This window comes from Schistocerca cancellata, chromosome 6 (genome assembly GCF_023864275.1).
Source record: "Schistocerca cancellata isolate TAMUIC-IGC-003103 chromosome 6, iqSchCanc2.1, whole genome shotgun sequence".
Taxonomy (NCBI): domain Eukaryota; kingdom Metazoa; phylum Arthropoda; class Insecta; order Orthoptera; family Acrididae; genus Schistocerca; species Schistocerca cancellata.
In genome coordinates, this window is record NC_064631.1 from 92,119,247 (window position 1) to 92,142,411 (window position 23,165).

General features: G+C 40.3%; 1 protein-coding gene across 1 annotated transcript in view; it reads left to right on the plus strand.

Annotated features, from left to right (window-relative positions):
• Positions 1-23,165, plus strand: part of LOC126088166 (protein Wnt-1-like) — a 100,788-nt gene that overhangs the window by 50,346 nt on the left and 27,277 nt on the right. The window contains exons 4-5 of the mRNA XM_049906289.1: positions 9,292-9,449; positions 13,714-13,821. Coding sequence (XP_049762246.1) covers positions 9,292-9,449; positions 13,714-13,821 — 266 coding nt within the window. The remainder of the gene's footprint in view (positions 1-9,291; positions 9,450-13,713; positions 13,822-23,165) is intronic.

Below are 23,165 nucleotides of genomic sequence, written 5' to 3' on the forward strand. Positions count from 1 at the left end.
GTAAATTGTGAAAGAAACAATTGGTAACACATTTCTACTTCCAATGGGCTGCTTCATTACAGACTGTAGTCAATAAATAAATTGTGGTATAAAACACCTTAACTGTCACGTGTACTGGTTGGACAAAATAAAACTGTCGCAGAAAACGTTCCAATCACCTTGAACAGACACCCCAACTTACATTGTCCTTACTGGGTCAAACGGTGTAAGTTTGGTTGCCTCTCTTAAAGTGCATGAAATAATTGGGGCCCATTTTATTTTGCCCAACCTTTATTTCTTTTTAAAGTTCTGTCTATTCACCTTCAGGTCTCCTGTTATGGAGTTACAGTCTGCAGACCTTTTTAGCATTCTGTGAAAGAACGAAGTTGTTCAGATGATTATATGTGACAAGTTAAAAACTTGCCAAGATTCAAACCCTCATCCCCAACTTTCACGTGCAGTGCGCTACCATCCGAGCTCACCTCCCAAAGATCCTCATAGTGTGAGCTCGTCACGAGTTCCTCTCCTTTCACATACAATCATAGCAGCAAGCACTCTTCATTGTCGTTGTTATCGTTGACTTCAATAGTAAGAGTGATGCTAGACTATCCTGTGCGATTCTTTCCATCTCTGCATAACTACAACAACGTACATCCATTTGGATCTCTATTCAAACCGTGATCTCCCTCTACAATTTTAACCCCTCCACATTACCCTCCATTACCGAATTCACAATTCCACGGTGCCTCAGGACATGTCCTCCCATCCGAGTCTTTCTGTCAGCCACGTTGTGCCATAAATTTCGTTTCTCCCAATTCGTTTCACTACTTGTTTATTAGTTATTCGACCTACATATCTAATCACCAGCATTCGCCTGTAGCGCCACATTTCAAAAGCTTCTGTTCATTTCTTGTCTCTGCTGTTTGCTGCTCACGTTGCACTGATGCTGGTCCTCGCTACACTGGAGTATATTTAAAATACACTGTCGTCGCTACTTAATATGACGGAAGTCGGTCATCAGAGCGAATGCGTTTGCGATTCCCTTCTGTGTGTCAGCACAGACGGCACCTGTCTCCATTTGCACTGGAGGACTGGGACGTATGAGGGGCTTTCTTATGTTTGCCACAGCAAAGCAGAACCTAAAATTTCTAAATAAAAAAAGTCCACTAACCTGACGTCTTCAAGAACTCTAACGCGTTCTCGTCCCAGCAGTGAGGTAACACGTAGAGCACAAGTACGCTGCTTTTGCTGTAAGACTGTGGTGGAACTACTAATATAAAAAACGGAAAACTGATCGCAGAAATTGAGCAGTAAAAAAACGCGCGCCTACGAGAGTAATTCGCTTTATTGCGAATCATCCTCATTATTGACAAATATTAACCCTTGCTCATTGTTAAACATGGTAGAAAATATATAAATGTTTCACAATGAAATTACACTTCCGAAGCACGTTTTACTCTGCCGCGCTCACAGAGATGTGATTTCGATCGCACAGCAATTCGTAGTATTAGGCGCTTACTTCCCAGCTAAAGACTATACTGTGTGAGGAGGAGGATATTAGTATTTAACGTCCCGTCGACAACGAGGTCATTAGAGATGGAGCGCAAGCTCGGGTGAGGGAATGATGGGGAAGGAAATCGACCGTGCCCTTTCAAAGGAACCATCCCGGCATTTGCCTGAAGCGATTTAGGGAAATCACGGAAAACCTAAATCAGGATGGCCGGAGACGGGATTGAACCGTCGTCCTCCCGGATGCGAGTCCAGTGTGCTAACCACTGCGCCACCTCGCTCGGTCTTACTATACTGTGTGGTGCGCTAACTAACAGCTGTATTGTTCGGCCCTTCTGCTAAGAGCTGAACTGTCTGGCATCAATCGCTTCGCTAGGCGGTCACGATTGACGACGCTCGAAGTTCTTGGGCTCTTTCTCATTACTAAAATATTCCTCCAAAATTGATACTAAAATAGAGTTTAGACTATTTTGTGATAGCTTGGTATTAAGAGGTTCTCCCCTATTATTATAAACAAAGTGATAATTATACCTTAGTAATAATTAATAAATGATGTACTGGCCCAAGGGTAGTCCTTCCATCTTCTATCACAGCAGCATATCAGATCACTAGAGCACTCGTATTCAGTTGCCGCAATTTCTCACGATAAATCCACTTGCAGTAGCGTCTGTTTTCATACCTAACTCTATTTCATGACTTCATGTGTCAGCTAATGTATCATCGTTCAACTTAGATGTGAAATGTGGGAATAAAGTTTGCGGCTCCCGTAGCCAGAAATGTTACGCATCCCCTCCTATGTGAGATTTCTAAAATTTGTATGTTCTCGTAGACATCTGACATTTCAGAAATAAGTTATTCTTAGTGCCTTTTGGATGAGAATGTAAAAAGCAGAGACTTCTCAGTAGTAGTGCTATCATATTAAACTTAAATCCCCAAATGATTCCCACGATTAATTTTTACAAACATTGAATTCAATAAGTAAAATAAGACAACATTAATTTCCAATTCCAACACAGCTAATCAATATTTACCAAAGAGACAGAAATTACTAGTTAGTTAGCTAATAAATCACAACATTGTTGACGCAGCAGGCCAAATTACATAGTTCAACTATTCAGTCATTAGTAGATGAAATTATTCCTTATTTAATTAAACTTTTAAGCATAATTCCAAACATAAATTAATTCATTCAGTGTTCTATGAAAGCATTTATCAGAGAATTGCTGTTTGTAGCACACAACATGCTATGTTAAGAAATAAGTAGCTGATGAGCTAGTCCAAAATTACTTAAACATGGTCATAATCTTTAGTGACTAATTTAAAATGCCATAAAGGCTGGAATTGTTCATCAATCAGTCCTGAAATTACGAGTGCGTGCTGGAAAGTAATGTCTCCGAATTTTTATGTGAAAACTCTTAAAGCTTTGTAAATAAAATAAATTTTATTTACATTCTACTGCTTTGGTCTTCATGTCTACATATTTATTTCTCGACATAGTCATCCTGCAACGAACACATTTCTCCCAACTACAGACTAGTTTGTTGATTTCTCACTGTAGAATGCTTGACTTTGTTGATGGAGCCACAACCTGACCTCTTCTTGCACCGCTTCACCTCTATTAAAGTGAAGTCGACAAAGGTGTTCTTTATGTTTTGGAAGCGGATAAAAATCAGGTGGGCCAATGAGGGACTGTATGGAGTATGGTGGATGGCAGTGAGCTCAAGGTGTCGGACTGCTGCAGATGTCGCAGCGTTCGTGTATGGTCTGGGATTGTCATGCTGAAGGAGAGGACGCTCCACGTGTGGACGAACTCTTCGAATTCGTTTTTTCATTTTTCTGAGGGTTTCGCATTACCTTGAAGAGTTCATGGTGGTGCGTTTAGGCATGAATTCCAAATTCCTCCACACCTTGAACATCTCAGGACGCTGTGGGTATGACTTTGCCTACTGATAGGATGGCCTTAAACTTTTTGGTGCCCATGGTCCTTCGTGGCAGAGTTCCACTGATGTTCTCTCGTTGTCGGAGTCAAAATGGTGAACCCAGCTTTTATCACCTGTCAAAAAGTTGTTAAGGAACCAGTCACCCTCACACTCAATACGCAAAAAAAAAAAAAGATTAATAGATGTCCAACCGCCTCTATTTTATGTGAGGATTGAGTATTCGAGGTACCAGCTGTGCACACAGTTTTCTTTACCGTAGTTCTGCAATGATGGCCTCTGTACGCTCACGTGCTATGCGGCACTTACCTGAGAGCTGTGTCTGTGTCATCCGACGATGTTTTTTTTTCCTTTGTTGTTATTTTATCCCCCTCGCCCCTTACGGGCGGCGGATGGGCTGTCAGTAGTACAAGTCTTCGCTCTTCAGTCAAGCGAATTAAAGAAATTTTACAGTGAGAAATGCAAACAAATTTTGGGGTTGTTTTCTATTTTAAATTAAAAATCGAAGACAGTTAAAAAAAAAACAGAAATATATACATTTTAAAAACACACCGCAGGAAGATGAAATTCTTCTGATGAAAACACCGAAGCACTGCTCTTTCACTTAAAAATTGAAGGACCTGCACTAGGTGAGAGATATTGCTGGAGGAGAGAGCCTGTTCCCTAGGATTGAGGGGTGTAGGTATAAAGATAGTGCTCTGTTTATATATATATATATATATATATATATATATATATATATATATATATGCAACTGTGACAAAAAAAACTAAATAAGTATTAACATACAGTAGCTGGCCCTTTATGCTGACGCAGTCTTAGAAATACGCAAAAATATTGTAATTTTACTTGACTTTAACACAAACTTGGTTAGTTTAACAAGACAGATTTTAATTTTATAGTGTATGTTACACTTAATTTACATTAATGAGAAATGCTCCTTTTCTTTATGAGGCCCACATGTAAAGGAAAGCAGATAATTGGAAGGAAAGGTACTGGCAGTACAAACCGAGACTTTTTTCTTCTTTTTTTTAAAAAAAAAACGTAGCTGACAAGTTCCAACGTCTCTTCACCCACCTCTCCTAATACCTTTTGGGTATGATCAAATTCTAGTACTCGTCTTCTGCTTTAGAGTGAATAAGGCGTAGCTGAATTAATTGTACTTAGCTTTTTGATGATGAAGTATTGACGGTAGTCTCCCAGACTGCTTCTTCTTCTTCTTGTGCGAGCTTGTAAAAACAGGTTCTGGTAGCAGGTTTAAATTGAAGATTGTCTTTAAATAAATAGTCTTGGCCATGATGCCATTTTCCACCTGATTGTTTAATTGTAGATTCTGATAAACTTTCACAGCTGATTACAATATTCGCATGTATTAGCGATGACAATAGTTCATAGAGCGACCATCAGCACAAATACACTTCGTAGCACCCCTGCCAACCAAGTGCGTCTTCTGCATTGTTGCGACAAAGACCTCGTGAGATCTCCAGGTTCAGGCTGGAGTTGTTATTCCGGTTTTTGTTTACACACTTTTGACACAGGGTAATACCGTTACAAAAACTAGAAAAATTTGAAAGATACAGCTACAGAATAACGCTTATGGTAACTATTGGTAATTGTTTAAGGGAACATGATGTCTATATTGCAAGACAATGGTATACTTGACTTGCTTTGGGCATGTTTTCCACTCTTATAGTCAAACAGGTGTTTTGCCGTTTTGTGTTTTTCTATGAATAAGTTACATCTGTTTTGTGTTCCCTATCAGGATTTACAAATAATAAAAGTAATTTTGGTGTGAACAGTTTTGTGAACCAACTATGATTTTGAATTCAGAATTATGATGTAGTTTCCATATTTTAAATTTGGCAATTTCTCATTTGGTATAGAACTGACAGAAACTAGGAATCATTTCACTGTCTCTGTCTACAGAGTTTCCGCATGGGATATAAAGTTCCAAAAGAGAATTTAATCGACAATTTAACATTACTGCACGATTAGTAATTTTCGTCTTTTGGGTTGCTATTAAAATTATCATGGATATCTCTATGATGTGCGTGCTCAGAGGTTTGTTTGCATGTAATATGCATTTCGTCTATTTCAGAATTTATGTTTTCTCGATGACTGTGTAGTTGTAAATTTTGTTGTAAGCTTCCATTGAAGATAATTTTCGATAAGCTGTAAAATCTGTATTATATTTCTTGTCTATAGAACTTATAGCATGTCTACAGATGTTATATGTTGAAATATTGTGTGAACAGTTTGAACAGATTGTAAAGATGAACTAGAAAGTTTTACTGAATCTACAGATACTATATCCATAATATTGTAAGCGCGCAGAAAAAAATTAATAAAACAAAGCTGAAAATTACTCATCATCTTAGATTTCCTCCTATTTATGGTGTATGCTGGTTTGAGCCAGAAATGGTAGTGACAGAAGTGGGAGTTCGAGATGGCCAAGCGCTTAGGAAAAAGAGCATTTTTGGCGCGGATCGAACGAAGCGTGAACCATTTATGTTGTCAAGAGTTTCCAGAACTCTAATCCGAAGGTCCTTGGGTCCAGTCCCTGCACGGAATTTTTTTATACTTCCAATTTTACGTTACTTACAGTGCAGATAAATCGAAATAATGCTGAATATACTGTATTTATTAATATTTTCATAAAAGGCATAAAAAACAAAAGGCAAAAGAAAAAGTTTGGACGGAGGATTCAAAAAACGGTGGCTAAGTTCGTGGAAAATTATAGGAATGTCGATATTATCTCGTCAGAATCTGGGGAAACAGCCTTACACAAAATTTTTTTGACTGGTGTCATGAAGTCCTACGTGCAGGAGGACAAATTTAGTCTGTCGCTAACCCGTGGCGAGCTCAGACAGGTCCACTGTTGTACGACGAGGATTTTCAACATAGAGAACGATTGCCGTCGTGCAGTATTAAAGTGATTTTCCTCAAATGCAGTCCGGTAGTGTACCCCTGCGATGTCTATTTTTATCGTCAGTTAAAGAATTTGATCAAAAAGTTTCAAAACGGCTGTTATCTCATGCAAAAAAAAAAAGGAATCACACCCCGAGAAGACTGCATCGAAAGATTTTCATCGTAGATCACCGGCTACCCTCACCAATATTTGACAAAATGATGCATTACACGCTATGTTCTGCCAGTGTACGATGAGACAGAACCTTTCATGACTGTAAACCAAATCTGTTTTTCTATAGAAACATTAAAACAACCATGTAATTATAAAATACGGCGTTTATAACGAGTGCAAGATGTCGAGAAAGTAATTGCTTCCCCCATTTTTACGATGAGTATCACTCCAGCAAGTGTAAACAATCAACTGTAACATAATAAAAGTATCTCATTTCATATACGAAGTTCTCGTGTACGCCTTACAATGTCTTCCTGAAAATTTAGTTGTAACCCCAAACTTTAGTTTGTCTTTCCTTGTTACACCTTTTATGAAAATGTTAACAAGTTCAATATATTGAGCGTTATTTTGGTTTATTTACACTGTAAGTAACGTACAAATTGAAAATAAGAAACTTTCCACTAGACAGTCGACCTAACAACCCTCGAATTACCATTGATTCAACTGCACCAGTCGCTATCTGCAGGCTACAGTAACGAAAAAAGCTCACGCCTCACCCGGCAGGAAGTTTCGTGTCGAGACGTTATACAGGGTGGTCCATTGATACTGACCGGGTCAAATATCTCACGAAATAAGCGTCAAACGAAAAAACTACAAAGAACTAAACATGTCTAGCTTGAAGGGGAAAACCAGATGGCGCTATGGTTGGCCCGCTAGATGGCGCTGCCATAGGTCAAACGGATATCAACTGCGTTTTTTAAATAGGAACCCCCTTCTTTTTTACATATTCCTGTAGTACGTAAAGAAATAGGAATGTTTTAGTTGGACCACTTTTTTCGCTTTGTGATAGATGGCGCTGTAATAGTTACAAACGTATAAGTACGTAGTATCACGTAACATTCCGCCGGTGCGGACGGTATTTGCTTCGTGATACAACAAACCTGTCGTTTACCAATTGCGGAAAAGGTCTATATCGTGTTGATGTATGGCTATTGTGATCAAAATGCCCAACGGGCGTGTGCTATGTATGCTGCTCGGTATCCTGGACGACATCATCCAAGTGTCCGCACCGTTCGCCAGATAGTTACGTCATTTAAGGTAACAGGAAGTGTTGAACCACATATGAAACGTCAACCACGACCTGCAACAAATGATGATGCCCAAGTAGGTGTTTTAGCTGCTGTAGCGGCTAATCCGCACATCAGTAGCAGACAAATTGCGCGAGAATCGGGAATCTCAAAAACGTCGGTGTTGAAAATGCTACATCAACATCGATTGCACCCGTACCATATTTGTGTGCACCAGGAATTGAATGACGACGATTTTGAGCGTCGTGTACAGTTCTGCCACTGGGCACAAGAGAAATTACGGGACGATGACAGATTTTTTGCACGCGTTCTATTTAGCGACGAAGCGTCATTCACCAACAACGGTAACGTAAACCGGCATAATATACACTATAGGGCAACGGAAAATCCACGATGGCTGCGACAAGTGTAACATCAGCGACCTTGGAAGGTTAATGTATGGTGCGGCATTATGGGAGGAAGGATAATTGGCTTCCATTTTATCGATGGCAATCTAAATGGTGCAATGTATGCTGATTTCCTTCGTAATGTTCTACCGATGTTACTTCAAGATGTTTCACTGCATGAGAGAATGGCGATGTACTTCCAACTTGATGTATGTCCGGCACATAGCTCGCGTGCGGTTGAAGCGGTACTGAATAGCATATTTCATGTCAGGTGGATTGGTCCTCGAAGCACCATACCATGGCCCGCACGTTCACCGGATCTGACGTCCCTGGGTTTCTTTCTGTGGGGAAAGTTGAAGGATATTTGCTATCGTGATCCACCAACAACGTCTGACAACATGCGTCAGCGCATTGTCAATGCATGTGCGAACATTACGGAAGGCGAACTACTCGTTGTTGAGAGGAATGGCGTTACACGTATTGCCAAATGCATTGAGGTTGACGGACATCATTTTGAGCATTATTACGTTAATGTGGTATTTACAGGTAATCACGCTTTAAGAGAATGCGTTGTCAGAAATGATAAGTTCACAAAAGTAGATGTATCACATTGGAAAAACCGAAATAAAATGTTCAAACGTACCTACGTTCTGTATTTTAATTTAAAAAAACCTATCTGTTACCAACAGTTCGTCTAAAATTTTGAGCCATATGTTTGTGACTATTACAGCGCCATTTATCACAAAGGGAGAAAAGTGGTCCAACTAAAACATTCATATTTCTTTACGTACTACACGAATATGTAATAAAAAATTGGGGTTCCTATTTAAAAAAACGCAGTTGATATCCGTTTGACCTAAGGCAGCGCCGTCTAGCGGGCTAACCTTACCGCCATCTGGTTTCCCCCTTCAAGCTAGACAAGTTTCGTTCTTTGTTGTTTTTTCGTTTGGCGCTTATTTCGTGAGATATTTGGCTCGGACACGATCAATGGGCCACCCTGTAGAATGGTTGTACAGTTTTTCTCTTTTGTTAGTTATGTGACTCCTCCTATTTCAGAACAGTAAAAACCTGTCTTAATTTCGAATTGCTCATAAATTTATATTTTATTTTTCTTGTAACCCACTATAAGGCTTGTCTGTACTTCCTGCGGTTCAGAAATCAACTTGTGACCACCAAGTGATCTAAGAGAGCTTTATCCGCACTGGGAGGCGCACCGTAATGAAAGTTGCGTTTCACCTGTGCGGTTGTACTGTGCTGCAGTAACGAGCACTTTTTAGTGCGTGGAACGTGACTGCTGTGTTCGTTTGCAGAGAGCCGCGAGAAGGCGTTCGTGTACGCGATATCGGCGGCCGGCGTGGCGTACAGCGTGACGAGGGCGTGCGCCCGCGGGGACCTGAACGAGTGCAACTGCGACAGCAGGGTGCGGCAGCGGAAGGCCAAGAGCTGGCAGTGGGGCGGCTGCTCAGAGGTAAGTCCCGGCTCCGGCTCCGGCTGCCCGCCTCTCACCCCATCTAGCAGCTAACCACTGAACTCCGCGCAGGCTGTGCCGCCAAAGGTGGCGGGTGGAGATAGATGGTAGTAGGGGTCCTGCGCCCATCTTGTACCTCTGTAAAAGTAATCTAGCAGTGACTTACACTACTGGCCATTAAAATTGCTACACCACGAAGATGACGTGCTACAGACGCGAAATTTAACCGACAGGAAGAAGATGCTGTGATACGCGAATGATTAGCTTTTCAGAGCATTCACACAAGGTTGGCGCCGGTGGTGACACTTACAACGTGCTGACATGAGGAAAGTTTCCAGTCGATTTCTCATACACAAACAGCAGTTGATCGGCGTTGCCTGGTGAAACGTTGTTGTGATGCCTCGTGTAAGGAGGAGAAATGCGTACCACCCACGTTTCCGACTTTGATAAAGGTCGGATTGTAGCCTATCGCGATTGCGGTTTATCGTATCGCGACATTGTTGCTCGCGTTGGTCGAGATCCAATGAGTGTTAGCAGAATATGGAATCGGTGGATTCAAGAGGGTAATACAGAACGCCGTGCTGGATCCCAACGGCCTCGTATCACTAACAGTCGAGATGTCATCGTGCAGCCACCTCTCCATCCCTGAGTCAACAGATGGGGACGTTTGCAAGACAACAACCGTCTCAACGAATAGCTCGACGACGTTTGCAGCAGCATGGACTATCAGCTCGGAGACCATGGCTGCGGTTACCCTTGACGCTGCATCACAGACAGGAGCACCTGCGATGGTGTACTCAACGACGAACCTGGGTGCACCAATGGGAAAACGTCATTTTTTCGGATGAATCCAGGTTCTGTTTACAGCATCATGATGGTCGGTGAACGCACATTGGAAGCGTGTTTCCGTCATCGCCGTACTGGCGTATCACCCGGCGTTATGGTATGGGGTGCCATTGGTTAAACGTCTCGGTCACCTCTTGTTCGCATTGACAGCACTTTGAACAATGGACGTTACATTTCAGATGTATTACGACCCGTGGTTCTGCCCTTCATTCGATCCCTCCAAAACCCTACATTTCAGCAGGATAATGCAAGGCCGCATGTTGCAGGTACTGCACGGGCCTTTCTGGACACAGAAAATGTTCGACTGCTGCCCTGGCCAACACATTCTCCAGATCTCTCACCAATTGAAAACGTATGGTCAATGGTGGCCGAGCCACTGGCTCGTCACAATACGCCAGTCACTACTCTTGATGAACTGTGGTATCGTGTTGAACCTGCATGGGCAGCTGTGCCTGCACGTGCCATCCAAGCTCTATTTGACTCAATGCCCAGGCGTATCAAGGTCTTTATTAAGGCCAGAGGTGGTTGTTCTGGGTACTGATTTCTCAGGATCTATGCACTCAAATTGCGTGAAAATGTAATCATAATCACATGTCAGTTCTAGTATAATATATTTGTCCAATGAATACCCGTTTATCATTTGCATTTCTTCTTGGTGTAGCAATTTTAATGGCCATTAGTGTCGCATCTCCCCAATGTGAGTCCAGTGTGCTAACCACTGAACTCCATGGAGATTGTGCCGCCAGAGGTGGGGGGGGGGGGGGGGGGGGTTAGATGTTAGTGGCGGTCCTGCGCCCATCTTGTACCTCTGCATAAGTAATCTACGAGGGTCACTCCAAAAGAAATGCACACTACTTTGGTAAAAGTATAGTTTTCATTCTGCATGTGTGAAAGTTTTACAGTGTGTAGATACATCCTTCCCGCTTGTTTTCAAACTTAGTTCAACCTGTTCCCGTGAGTGGCGCCGTCACAGCATGTCTTCAAGATGGCTGCTGCACTTGACGTTCCTCAGAAGCAACCTTCGACCATAGATACTAATTGACTGGCCCTGCTGTGCAGAAGCTATAGGGCTGGTGTGGCTCCAACATAAACCGCGTTTCTGGTGGCTAAACGTGGCGGGATTTCAAATCAGCGGTCTGCCATTCTATGTTTGTATCGTATTTTCCCCACATTTCTCAATTGATTGCCAAACGCTTCCAACAAAAATTACTTTATTTGTGAAAAATTATGCCAGAACTACATTTGACCTGGATTTGTTCACAGTACCATTTATAAAATCTTAACAAATACATCAAACGCCACTCTGGTAAAAGTAAAGTGTCGTTAAAATTCTTTTAAACAGTAAGAGTGGGCTCGTGTCAAAACTTTAAACATTGGATTCGCCGCGTTTTGAGCTCTAGTCACTTATAAAAGAAAATGGGATATGGGAATTATGTCAACTATGACTTTAGGAGCAGGTCCATTTTAGAGTATCAATTTTAGGTGCACTTCAAAGGTTCAGTTCCCACTATTTTTACAAAAGTTTAAACTATCAGTTTTTAAAAAAAATGATATTTTAGATGAAAGGTGAGACTTTGAAGCTTCAGAAAATAATTTTGGAGCCTAAGTTTAAAAATGACAGACACTGTGAATATAAATTATAAATATACATTGTAAATAATAAGTAACTTATCAAAACACTTCTCCGCGAAGTGCTTCGAGCAAAGGCGCGTATGTGCAGATGGCTCCAAGTTTTTCCGTTTCAGGGCCTGTATCCAAAGCTGCCTTCGGTTGTCATCCTTAGGGAACCTATGAGTAGGAACGAGAAACAATTATACTTACTTCTGTAACCGAATTATCACAGATACTCTCCAAAATGAAATATGAGTCTGACTTTACAGGCATCACTTTCAACACTTTAACTTACGTGATACTCTATTTCAAGTGTAAAAAACATATAAAAGTCACTTCAGCAGATTTCAATAAACGCAACTGCACTATCATAGAAACACTTACACGTGAAATGTAATGCCATTTCCCCTGACAAAACGCTGAGTACAGCCATAAGCGCAACACGAAACAATCTTGTTTTGCCAACATTCACGTGAGTTCATCCCAGAGATGTTGGAGCCACGGAAATGACGTCAGGGGCAGTCTATTATATTTATGGTCGAAGGAAACAACGTGCTGTCATAGAACTCCTGTGCTGTGAAAACGAGACAGTGGGAAACATCCAGAAGAGGTTGAAAAAGGTGTATGGAGATGCTGCTGCCGATCGCATTACAGTTAGTCGGTTGGCAAGCAGGTTACGTGATGAAAGCGGGCACGACAATATCGAGGATTTTCCTCGCAGCGGCAGGCCTCGTACTGCACACTCTCCAGACAATGTGCAGAGAGTTAACGAATTGGTGACTGCTGACAGACGTAGCACGGTGAACGAATTGTCACGCTACGTTGGGATAGGGGAAGGAAGTGTTTGCAGAATACTGAAAGTGTTGGCGTTAAAAAAGGTTTGAGCCAGGTGGGTTCCCAGGATGTTGACAGTGACTCACAAAGAAACAAGAAAAACCGTATGTAGCGAACTTTTGGAACAGTACGAGAATGGTGGAGATGAATTTCTTGGAAGAATTGTGAAAGGTGATGAAACGTGGCTCCATCATTTTTCACCAGAGACGAAGAGGCAATCAATGGGGTGGCATCATGCAAATTCTCCCAAGGAAAAAAAATTTAAAAGCACACCTTTTGCTGGAAAATTTATGGCTATGGTGTTTTCCGATTCCGAAGGACTCTTGGTTGTGGACATCATGCCAAGTGGAACCACCATAAAATTCTGATGCACTTGTGACGACACTGAAGAAACTTCGAGTTCGACTGAGTCGTGTTCGACCACATCGGCAAAAAAAGGATGTTTTGCCGTTGCACGACAATGCACGGCCACATTTTCAGTCAAAAAACCACGGAAGCGATCACAAAACTCGAATGGACAACACTGAAACACCCGCCTTACGGTCCTGACCTGGCTCCATGTGACTATCATCTCTTTGGGAAACTGAAAGACTCTCTTCGTGGAACAAGGTGTGGAGATGATGACTCCCTTGTGCACGCTGCCAAACAGTGGCTCCTACAGGTTGGTCCAGAATTTTACCGTGCGGGTATACAGGTGCTGGTTCCTAGATGGCGCAAGTCAGTTGAGAGGGATGGAAATTATGTGGAGAAATGAAAATGTTGTTCCTAGAGGATGTATTTACACACTGTAAAACTTTCAAATATGTAGAATAAAAGATGGATATAAAAAAATAGTGTGCATTTCTTTTGGAGCGACCCTCGTAGCAATGACATATTTATTCAGCTGTAACGATGCAGAACGAAAGTAAGGCTTGTATTTATTTGCACTTGATAAAAGAGCAGAGATTAAGTTACTATGTTTTTTTTTTCCCAGGACATCCATCATGGCGAGGCGTTCAGCCGCGAGTTTGTAGATTCTGTAGAGAACCGAGAGACTGGCGAGGGTCTGATGAACATCCACAATAACGAAGCGGGACGAAGGGTGAGTGGCATACGTCGCAGCTTGCTTCACTTCTCATCTTGATGTCAGCTTTCCACCACTGTGCTCAACATTCAGCGTACTAGCAGCATCTTATATTTTCTCGTTAAATTTGTCGCAGATAACATAAAATCGATAACCTCCCAACTTCTAGTAGTGGAGGTTTGATATTGAACGCAAAAGTATATTTATGGTCTTTTTTAAAAACCAAGTATTGCGTGAAAATGATAGTTGACACATTCATTTAATTGTGACACTGGAGGAGAACTGCAGCTACAAACCTTGCATAAACTTAGGATATAAGATAGCTATTACATCTTGCATGCTCCCGTTGACACGCGGCATACCTCGCTGCTTATTATTCACACCTATCGAAACCTGTTTTCGGCACTTTTACGTCAGATACAGGTCTTTCTCTGATAATTTTAATTTCCGATAGTATTGTTACATAATTATTCTGAAAATGTAATTTACTCAATCTTCCAGTTTATACCCGTCTTCTGAAAAAGTAAAGTAAAGGGTGTTGCAAAATTATATAAGAAACTATCAGCCTCGATTGCGGTAATGAAACCAACCTTAACCTAGGTTTGAGCCCAAGTAATTGAGCCTTCTTCAGAAGATATACCCGATACTATAATATGTCTACGTGGATTTGGTCTAGAAATAAAACTAAAACAGCCTGAATAGGCGTAGTCACATATTAAAATGCGGTACATAGGTACTAAGTCACCACCAAGACTTGACTTAAGCTCCGGCGTGCGCCTCGTCTCCATGGACGCCGTGCGGTGGGCCTCGGGAGCTCACGAGAAACTAAGCAGGACTGGATAACGCGCTGCATATGAACGTGGCGGAGAACATTACGCATGTCTGAGACCATGACTGTCAAAGATAAAAGATCAACGCAGATAACTTACAGAATGGTTGAAACTCTGAAACACAAAGCCTCTGCACCAGGGTTTGACTAAAATGTAACAAACTATGCATGGATTTATATAAGTGCGAACATACTACCCCGACTTAGTGCGAACACACTACCCCGACTTACAGTATTAGAATATATCGGCCCTTTCACAACGAATGCTGCATAACGCAACCATCGTTATTAATGAAATATGTCATTAGACATAAAGCAGTGAAACTGTAGTATGTAAACGCCAAAATGCAGTAATTTCGGATAACCTGTACACAGATGGTCGCGTAGGTGTTTTTATTAGTTGATGTAGGTATACTTCTTATTGCTGACACGCACTGAATGAAGAATATTGTAAAGGTTAGTTTTTATCTTATTACTAAAAATAACGCGTGAGTGAACGAACAACGCCAATTCATCGCCATGTAATAGCAATTGACCAGCATAGGTCAAATTATGTTTACGTGTAAAAATTATGGTAATTGCGTGAACGGAGGTACAACGCCATTTCATCGCCCTTATACTCTATCGATAGACAGTGGTCAATTTCACTACGTGCTACAAAAGAGAATTATCGCCTCTTATGTTACAGGCTATTGTTAATTAGGTAAGATATCGCCTCTTATGTTACAGGCTATTGTTAATTAGGTAAGATATGATTTGACCCGATTTTCAAAATGTGACTACGCCTATTCAGGCTGTTTTAGTTTTATTTCTAGACCATGCCCTTGTAGACGTATTATAGAATCAGGTATATCTTCTGAAGAAAGCTGAATTACTTGGTCTGACACCTAGGTAAAGGTTGGTTTCATTACCGTAATCGAGGCTGATATTTTCTTATATATTAAATTATCACGATTGCTGACTGGGCTGCAATGTTTGAAAAGTACTAAAATGTTTCAAAATTAACATACCGGTTTTAAGGGGTTGTAGCGTTTATTGCATCCCACTTTCAATTGTAAATAATACACCAAATGAAAGAGCAACTCAAACAGTTCAAACAGTTTTGTTTGTATATCTGTGCGCAATGGGAAGAGTATCGAATGACAAATAGTGACTGACGCTTAGCCCCAAGAATATCCCCGCGAAAATTTTATGGGCCTTTCTTTTTCGGTGAATCAACTCTTTAATTGATATTTCTTATCTTGATGTGCTACAGCTATGGTCCATGCCTCAATGGGAAGAAGCAGAACAACATATCTTTGTTTGGGAGTAAGATGGTGCGCCGCCTCACTGGCATAACTCAGTACAAAATGGTTCAAATGGCTCTGAGCACTATGGGACTCAACTGCTGTGGTCATCAGTCCCCTAGAACTTAGAACTACTTAAACCTAATCACACACATCCATGCCTGAGGCAGGATTCGAACCTGCGACCGTAGCAGCAGCGCGGCTCCGGACTGGAGTGCCTAAAACCGCACGACCACCGCGGCCGGCCATAACTCAGTACGCGACTGGTTAAACGACGTTGTATCCGACCGATGAATTGGGCGCAAGAGGATGGTTGACACGGCATTTCATGCATGACCACCACGTTTACATACGATCGGACGCGGTCATGTGTATGTGCCTCCGATACCGACTTTAGAAACAGTGTTATCGTAATAGTTACTCCTGACACATCGATCAGGGTTTCGGAACAACTCGCCTATCGACTCGATGTGTGATCGATGTTCACACTGAATAATTGTAAGAAAAGCTGTGTGAGTTAATTTTAAGGTGAATGTAATATATGCTACAAAGCCTTAAGGCCGGTATTACACTGTCAAATTTCTTTGTCAAAGATTTGATCAAAGATGTGATCCAATTTTCCGTCCAATATATTTGACAAAGATCTTTGACGTAGCGCTAGAGGCGGTATTACACTGTCATCAAATTTTTCGTCAAAGTTAAAGATAGCTGACAACAACTTGTTACTAACCGCAGCAGTTCTACGTACTCCAATTGCATTGTGTGTACATGCGGAAAAGAAGTGGGGGAAAAAATGGAACCATACATACGAGGTTGACAGTCTTAAAAGTCCTGGGATTACAACTTGATAATAAATTCAGTTGGGAGGAGCACACCACAGAACTGCAGAAAGGCCTTAACAAATCTGTATTTGCAATTCGAGTGTTAGCAGACATAGGAAACATAAAAATGAAAACGCTTGCATACTTTCATTCCATAATGTCATATGGGATAATATTTTGGGGTAAATCTTGAAGTCAAACAAGTTTTCAAGGTCCAAAAGCGTGTAATACGTATTATTTGTGGAGTAAATTCACGGACCTCCTGCAGAAACCTCTTCAAAGAACTGGGTATACTAACTACTGCCTCTCAGTATATTTACTTCTTAATGAAATTTGTCGTAAATAATATATCTCTTTTTCCAACAAACAACTCAGTTCATACATACAATACCAGGAACAAAAATGATCTGCACAAGGACTTAAAAGCGTCTGTGATCTATTCTGTTACTCGTTTTTATTCTCTGTGGGTGTTTTTAGTATTTGGAAAAAGGGACCGATGACCATCGGTCCCTTTAATCCCACAAACCAACCAACTTACTTTAGTTCAAAAAGGGGTCCACTACTCAGGAACACTCATCTTCAATAATTTGCCAGGAAACATAAAAAATTTAGTTAGAAATAAAGATCAGTTTAAAAGGAGCCTGAAAGACTTACTACTGGCCAACTCCTTCTACTCCATTGGCGAAATTTTTAATAGAAACAAATGAGGTATTGTATTTATTCATACTATTAGTATTGTTATTTCAGCTTTAAAAAAATCGACATGTTCCACATCCACGAGGCTCTCCTCAGCACGGATCTATGGAACGAAAAACTAATCTAATCTGGGTGAAGCCGTGGGTTTTACGACGACACGATAAAAGCATTCAACAAAACTTGTTACGTGAGCTTACAGTGGAAGACGTCAAGTCGTACATCAATTACTTAAGAATGGATGAGCATACATTTCTGTATGTGCTCAATGAAGTGTATCCTCATATCACAAAGCACAATATTCACTTAAGAACTGCTACATCTTCTGAAGACAGGCTCACTATAACACTCCCATTCCTTGCTACAGGAGAGGGTTATGTTATGTTAGGTTAGGTTAGATCAGGTTAGGTCTCCAATCTTCTTAATCTATTTTTGTATTCAGGGTGCCTCACCTTGTAAAGCGCCTCATCAGCTTCAGACATCTCTATTAATTTTGTAGTTGTCGGCACACACCAATTGTATTTACCGGCAATGGTTATTAAAACACTACAGACGACAGTACGCTGCAGCGATGCTAGCGCTCCATGTGGTAACATGTCACATTGCAGTGAACAGAAGACAAGCGGTTTCTTTGATCAAATATACAGCGAGGCCCTAGATTTGATCAAATATTGGACGACATTTGACAAAGTCCCTATTACACTATCAAATATCTTTGACAAAGATATTGGACAAAGAAATTTGATAGTGTAATACCGGCCTAAAACACGTTTATTAATTTTCAAAACCCTGTATTTGTGAGAACGTCTTTGTGTCATAAGTCGTTCCAGGAATTCATTTCTTAGGATTATAGCCCACAGTTTTTAAACCCATCATTCTTGGATGGGATCTCATGTTAGACCTCACTGCTTTCTGCTCCCATTTAACATATTTAATACTGCGACGTGCTTTGAAATCAGAAATTTGTACTAAATCTCTTCCAGGCTTTTCATCTGCTGTGTTTGGCTCCTCTTCAGCCCTGCGCTCCATTACACAGTCTGTTTTGTTCTGACGAGAATTCTTTCCAGGCATAATTTCATTCTGTAGTTGCTGATCCACTTAATTGTAAATATTCTTCGGTAGTTGGCGCGATGATGTTTGTGGCTTTAGGACGGTTAACTACAGGATAATCAATGACCTTACATAAAATGTTGACAGTCTGATTAAAAAAAGATTATAACAACCTTAAGCTAAAACCAAGCAGCAGCTACAGAAAGGACATGTTTTGGAATACAGTGCTGACGTAAAGAAGATAATGAAAACAGTGACTCGAAACATAGATAAAAACAACGCAGGATAGCAACCGCTAAAATTCATTATAAAATAAGTGGGCACAAAAGATTTGAAAGACTACCAGATTACTGTGTCTAGAGTGACTAGCTAGCAGTTGCATAATTCATCCAGCTTCTCTGCAATGTGCTACATTCTCCTCCCCTCCCCTCCCCCCTCCACCCTCAGAGATTTGGGAAAAAAGACAGACAACACTCAACACATTACAGTTTGTAACACTCATTTCTGTCATTTAAAGTGGTACGCAAGTATGCTGAATGTATTGACTGTCGACTGGAGTATGTGAGCCATCTTAGAGGAAAGGTTGTTCTCTTCCAATCCCTTCCGTCTTTGCTGGGTTGCGGAATTTGTAACAGTAAGTGATGGGACAGAGGCACTAATATTTACAAAATTTATGTTCTCTTCCGAATTTGTAGCACCCCTAGCTGAGGATGGTCCGATGGTTTCGGCACTTTCTCTTTCATTACCATATTTGAACGCCGCGTTTTCGTTCTTATTATGACGTTGGAGTCTGCGTAAGTACGGTGGGTGTCTGATCACGGAGGTCGTGGACTTTGTCCCACCTATACCTGCGTATTTAAATGTCTTATGAAGAAAGCTATTTACTGTTCCATTCTTGTGCTTTTACAACTGAATTTTCATGAATATGTGGCCTGCTGACAACACTAACTTGCCGTGAAACTTTGAGAGGATTTCGAAGTTCGACTGCGCGTGTGCCTAATTGACAAGAGTATCGGACTTTAATTTCGAATTAGGTGAAATTAGCAGAAAAACCAAACAGGATTTAACCTTGGGAGATAACGAATGTGGTAAAATCATAAATGAATGAGAAAAAATGAACGGTCGCAAGCCCAATCAGGCACATTAATTTGGAAATATATATTTGAGAAAACTGAATATTAGTTATTGAAGCTGCTTTTGTTGAGATTTCTCTTTCAATATCAAAAAGGATACGAACTGACGCAGTGCACTCCGTAATGTGTGTAGCAACAGTTACCAATAACACAACACCAGTAAGTTATGGGGAGCAAATTTGCACCGAGCTCAAGCTAATGACTGCCACACTCAAGAGCATTACTTAATCAAATACTGAAATATCACTGCGTGAAGTGCAGGTCTAATTTTGACCGTGAGGGAATTCTATCTTGACTGACATGAAAAAAACACAAATAAAGAAGAACAACATCTTAAACACACTATTTAAGCTCCTCTACATATAGTAATTTTCCTTAGTAATAGTAATAGTTCAATTTTTTCTTAATAGGTGGAGAATATGATGGGGACCCATAAACTAGGATAGTTTCACTAGTTAAAGATCTTTGATTATTGCAATAGTGAAGACTAACTCTAAAACACTTAAATTACTTTGCAAGCAATAAAATACAACACTGGGCATAATTAACTTCAAAAAGGAACCTTTCATGATGGTTACCAAAACTACACCTTATTTGAAAACGTGCATAATTTTACTTCTAGCAGTACTACCGTAAATATGTTCATTAAAGATTTATATGTACTTGAACTTTAATTACCTGTGAAGCAGGTATTCTTTAGCAATAGTATTTACAAAATCTTGCACTGTAATCCTACAAAACTACATTTTATGATAAACTAAGGATATTTTAGCAAAAGCCTATTCAACTTCACTTTTGTGGTATTAGCTTTTAAATAATCAACGTTTTCACTTTCCTATTAACTGATGTTTGTATTTTTCTACTTTAACTTCCTACCTTAAAAATTTCAAATGGCTCTGAGCACTATCTGACTTAATATCTAAGGTCATCAGTCCCCTAGAACTTAGAACTACTTAAACCTAACTAACCTAAGGACGTCACACACATCCATGCCCGAGGCAGGATTCGAACTTGCGACCGTAGCGGTCGCGCTGTTCCAGACTGAAGCGCCACACCGGCCGGTAACAATTTCACTTGAAGTAGTTCATTAACAAAGCATCCAAATGTTACTCTTACTTTAACTTTTACTACTCCTTTTACTTTAGACAAAAAATCGCTTTTAAACACATAAATGCAGGAATTGTTCATTTAAATCAGGATACTTGGTTTTAGTATCACTTAGGTGAGGACCCTGCGAAGGTTCGTGATCAGGATTGAAATTATGGTCCCGGACACGAATTTATGTTTTATGTGATTATGATTGAAACAACACAGAACTTAAGTGGTTCATGCCCATATACATTACTTAACTGAATGTACGAAGTTTGTGAAGCAGTGGCGAAGATCGGTGGCAGGCGCAATGTTGACTAACTGTACTCATTGCTCTTGTTGTGCGAATGCTCTATAAATTCTCTTCTTGGCGTCGGGTTTTCAACATATTCTGTTATGCCGTCAATACCAAGTAATAGCCAGATCCACATCACAGGCAAATCCCTTCTATTGCAGCTTCCAACTGCTTCTCTTAGCACCACCGAGGTGTAACGTGCTAAGCCTAGCCACGTACTGCCTGACGTTCACACAAAGGAGCCGCTCAGTTCGACCGCCAAGCCCACCTTTTACATCGCGCCGTGCCACTTTTGTTGCGGAGGGACTTCCCTACAGCGTTTACATGTTACAAATACAAGTGCCCTAAGCATGAACCTGCTTTTAACAAACATACTCTTTTTCATAAACATATTCATATTCAAATAATTTAAAATTTCAACATATACATTACAAAACTCTAAATTTCTTGCCATACATCAAGGAGTTTAATCAACACTTCATAAGCTGCAGATACACAGTTACATACCATTACCTGCATTTGTGTTGTTCGATGGGCAGCTAGAGAATTCTTTTACGTAGAGATTTGTACCGTCATCACGGTATATATCTCATCTGTAGATAGACGAATCTTAAGACCTGCATTGTGCTACGCTGACATTGTATGGTTTCCTTTGCTGAAAAAGTATAAAATATGTAGTTGTAGTTGAAAGTTAATTCACTCTTGGCTGGCACTAGGTATAAATTACTTTCAAATATCAATCTGGATAATAGTAACGAGTTATAGTTTATAGTTTCTAAGTTAACTGCAAAAGAATAACCATCATTCACATCACAACATCAAAGAGTAGTCAGTAGTATAAGAGCATTTCATATTGTCAGTACTTACGCACAGCCTAATGCAAACTGTGACGACGCTAGCGCTCCAAACGGTGAGAAAGCAGACACTTACATGCGTCGTAAGGATAATGATTGTTCTTAATTATTTTCCACTTAATTAACAGAGTAGTTGTTACATTTGTACGTTCCGTGCGTGAGTAAGCTACCAAGAAATAAGAATTATCGTGAAATACGTGTACAAACAGCCAAATCACACTGATTCAACGACATAAGGTACAACTCATTCATTATATGAAGAAATTCGTTCAAATATTTCTATATTTGCAGCTTACTCCGCTGAACGCAAGAGAATATAAACACATTTGATGCATGAGAAGCATATATTTCTGCTGTCATCTGTTGTTATTATCACAGGCACTTTCCCTGACACGTAAAATTTTTTTATGGAGGCCGAAGATTCGCCCTTTTTATGCTCTCTAGACTTTCTACCAAACGAATATTTTTGTAAATATAATTACTTTTGCTTCAAAAGCAAACATGTTGAAGATTTATGCCCTTTGTGGCTCAGATTGAGCAACAATCAGCTTAATTTTTCAAGTAACACTTCGACGGAATTGGAGTGACCCATGAGGAAACTCTTCAGTTTCGACTTAAAAAGCACGTGAATTAATGATAAGATTTTTGAATTCTTGTGGTAGCTTATTGAAAATGGATGCAGCAGTATACTGCACACTTTTCTGCACAAGAGTTAAGGAAGTCAGAGCCGAACGCAGGTTTGATTTCTGCCGAGTATTAACTAAGTGAAAGCTGCTTATCCTTGGGAATAAGCTGATATTGTTAACAAGAAATGACAGTAAAGAATATATATATTGAGAGGCTAATGTCAAAATACCGAGACTCGTGAACATGAGTCGACAAGAGGTTCGTCAACTTACACCACTTATTGCCCGAACCGCTCGTTTCTGAGCGCAAAATATAATACCATACGACATAAGCGAATGAAAATAAGCAAAGTAGACTAATTTTCGTGTCGAATGATGACTTACTTCAGATACCGTTCGAATAGTAAAAATGGCAGCATTAAGCCTTTGAACAAGATCCTGAACATGGGCTTTCCATGAAAGTTTACTATCTCTATGAACACCTAGAAGTTTGAACTGTTTAGTTTGACTAATCATATGTACATTCTGTGAAATTAAGACGTCGAGTTTTGTTGAATTGTGTGTTATAAACCGTAAAAACTGAGTCTTACTGTGATTTAGCGTTAGTTTATTTTATACAAGCCGTGACATTAATTCATGAACTACACTATTTGACACCGAGCCGGTGTTGCACACAACATCCTTTA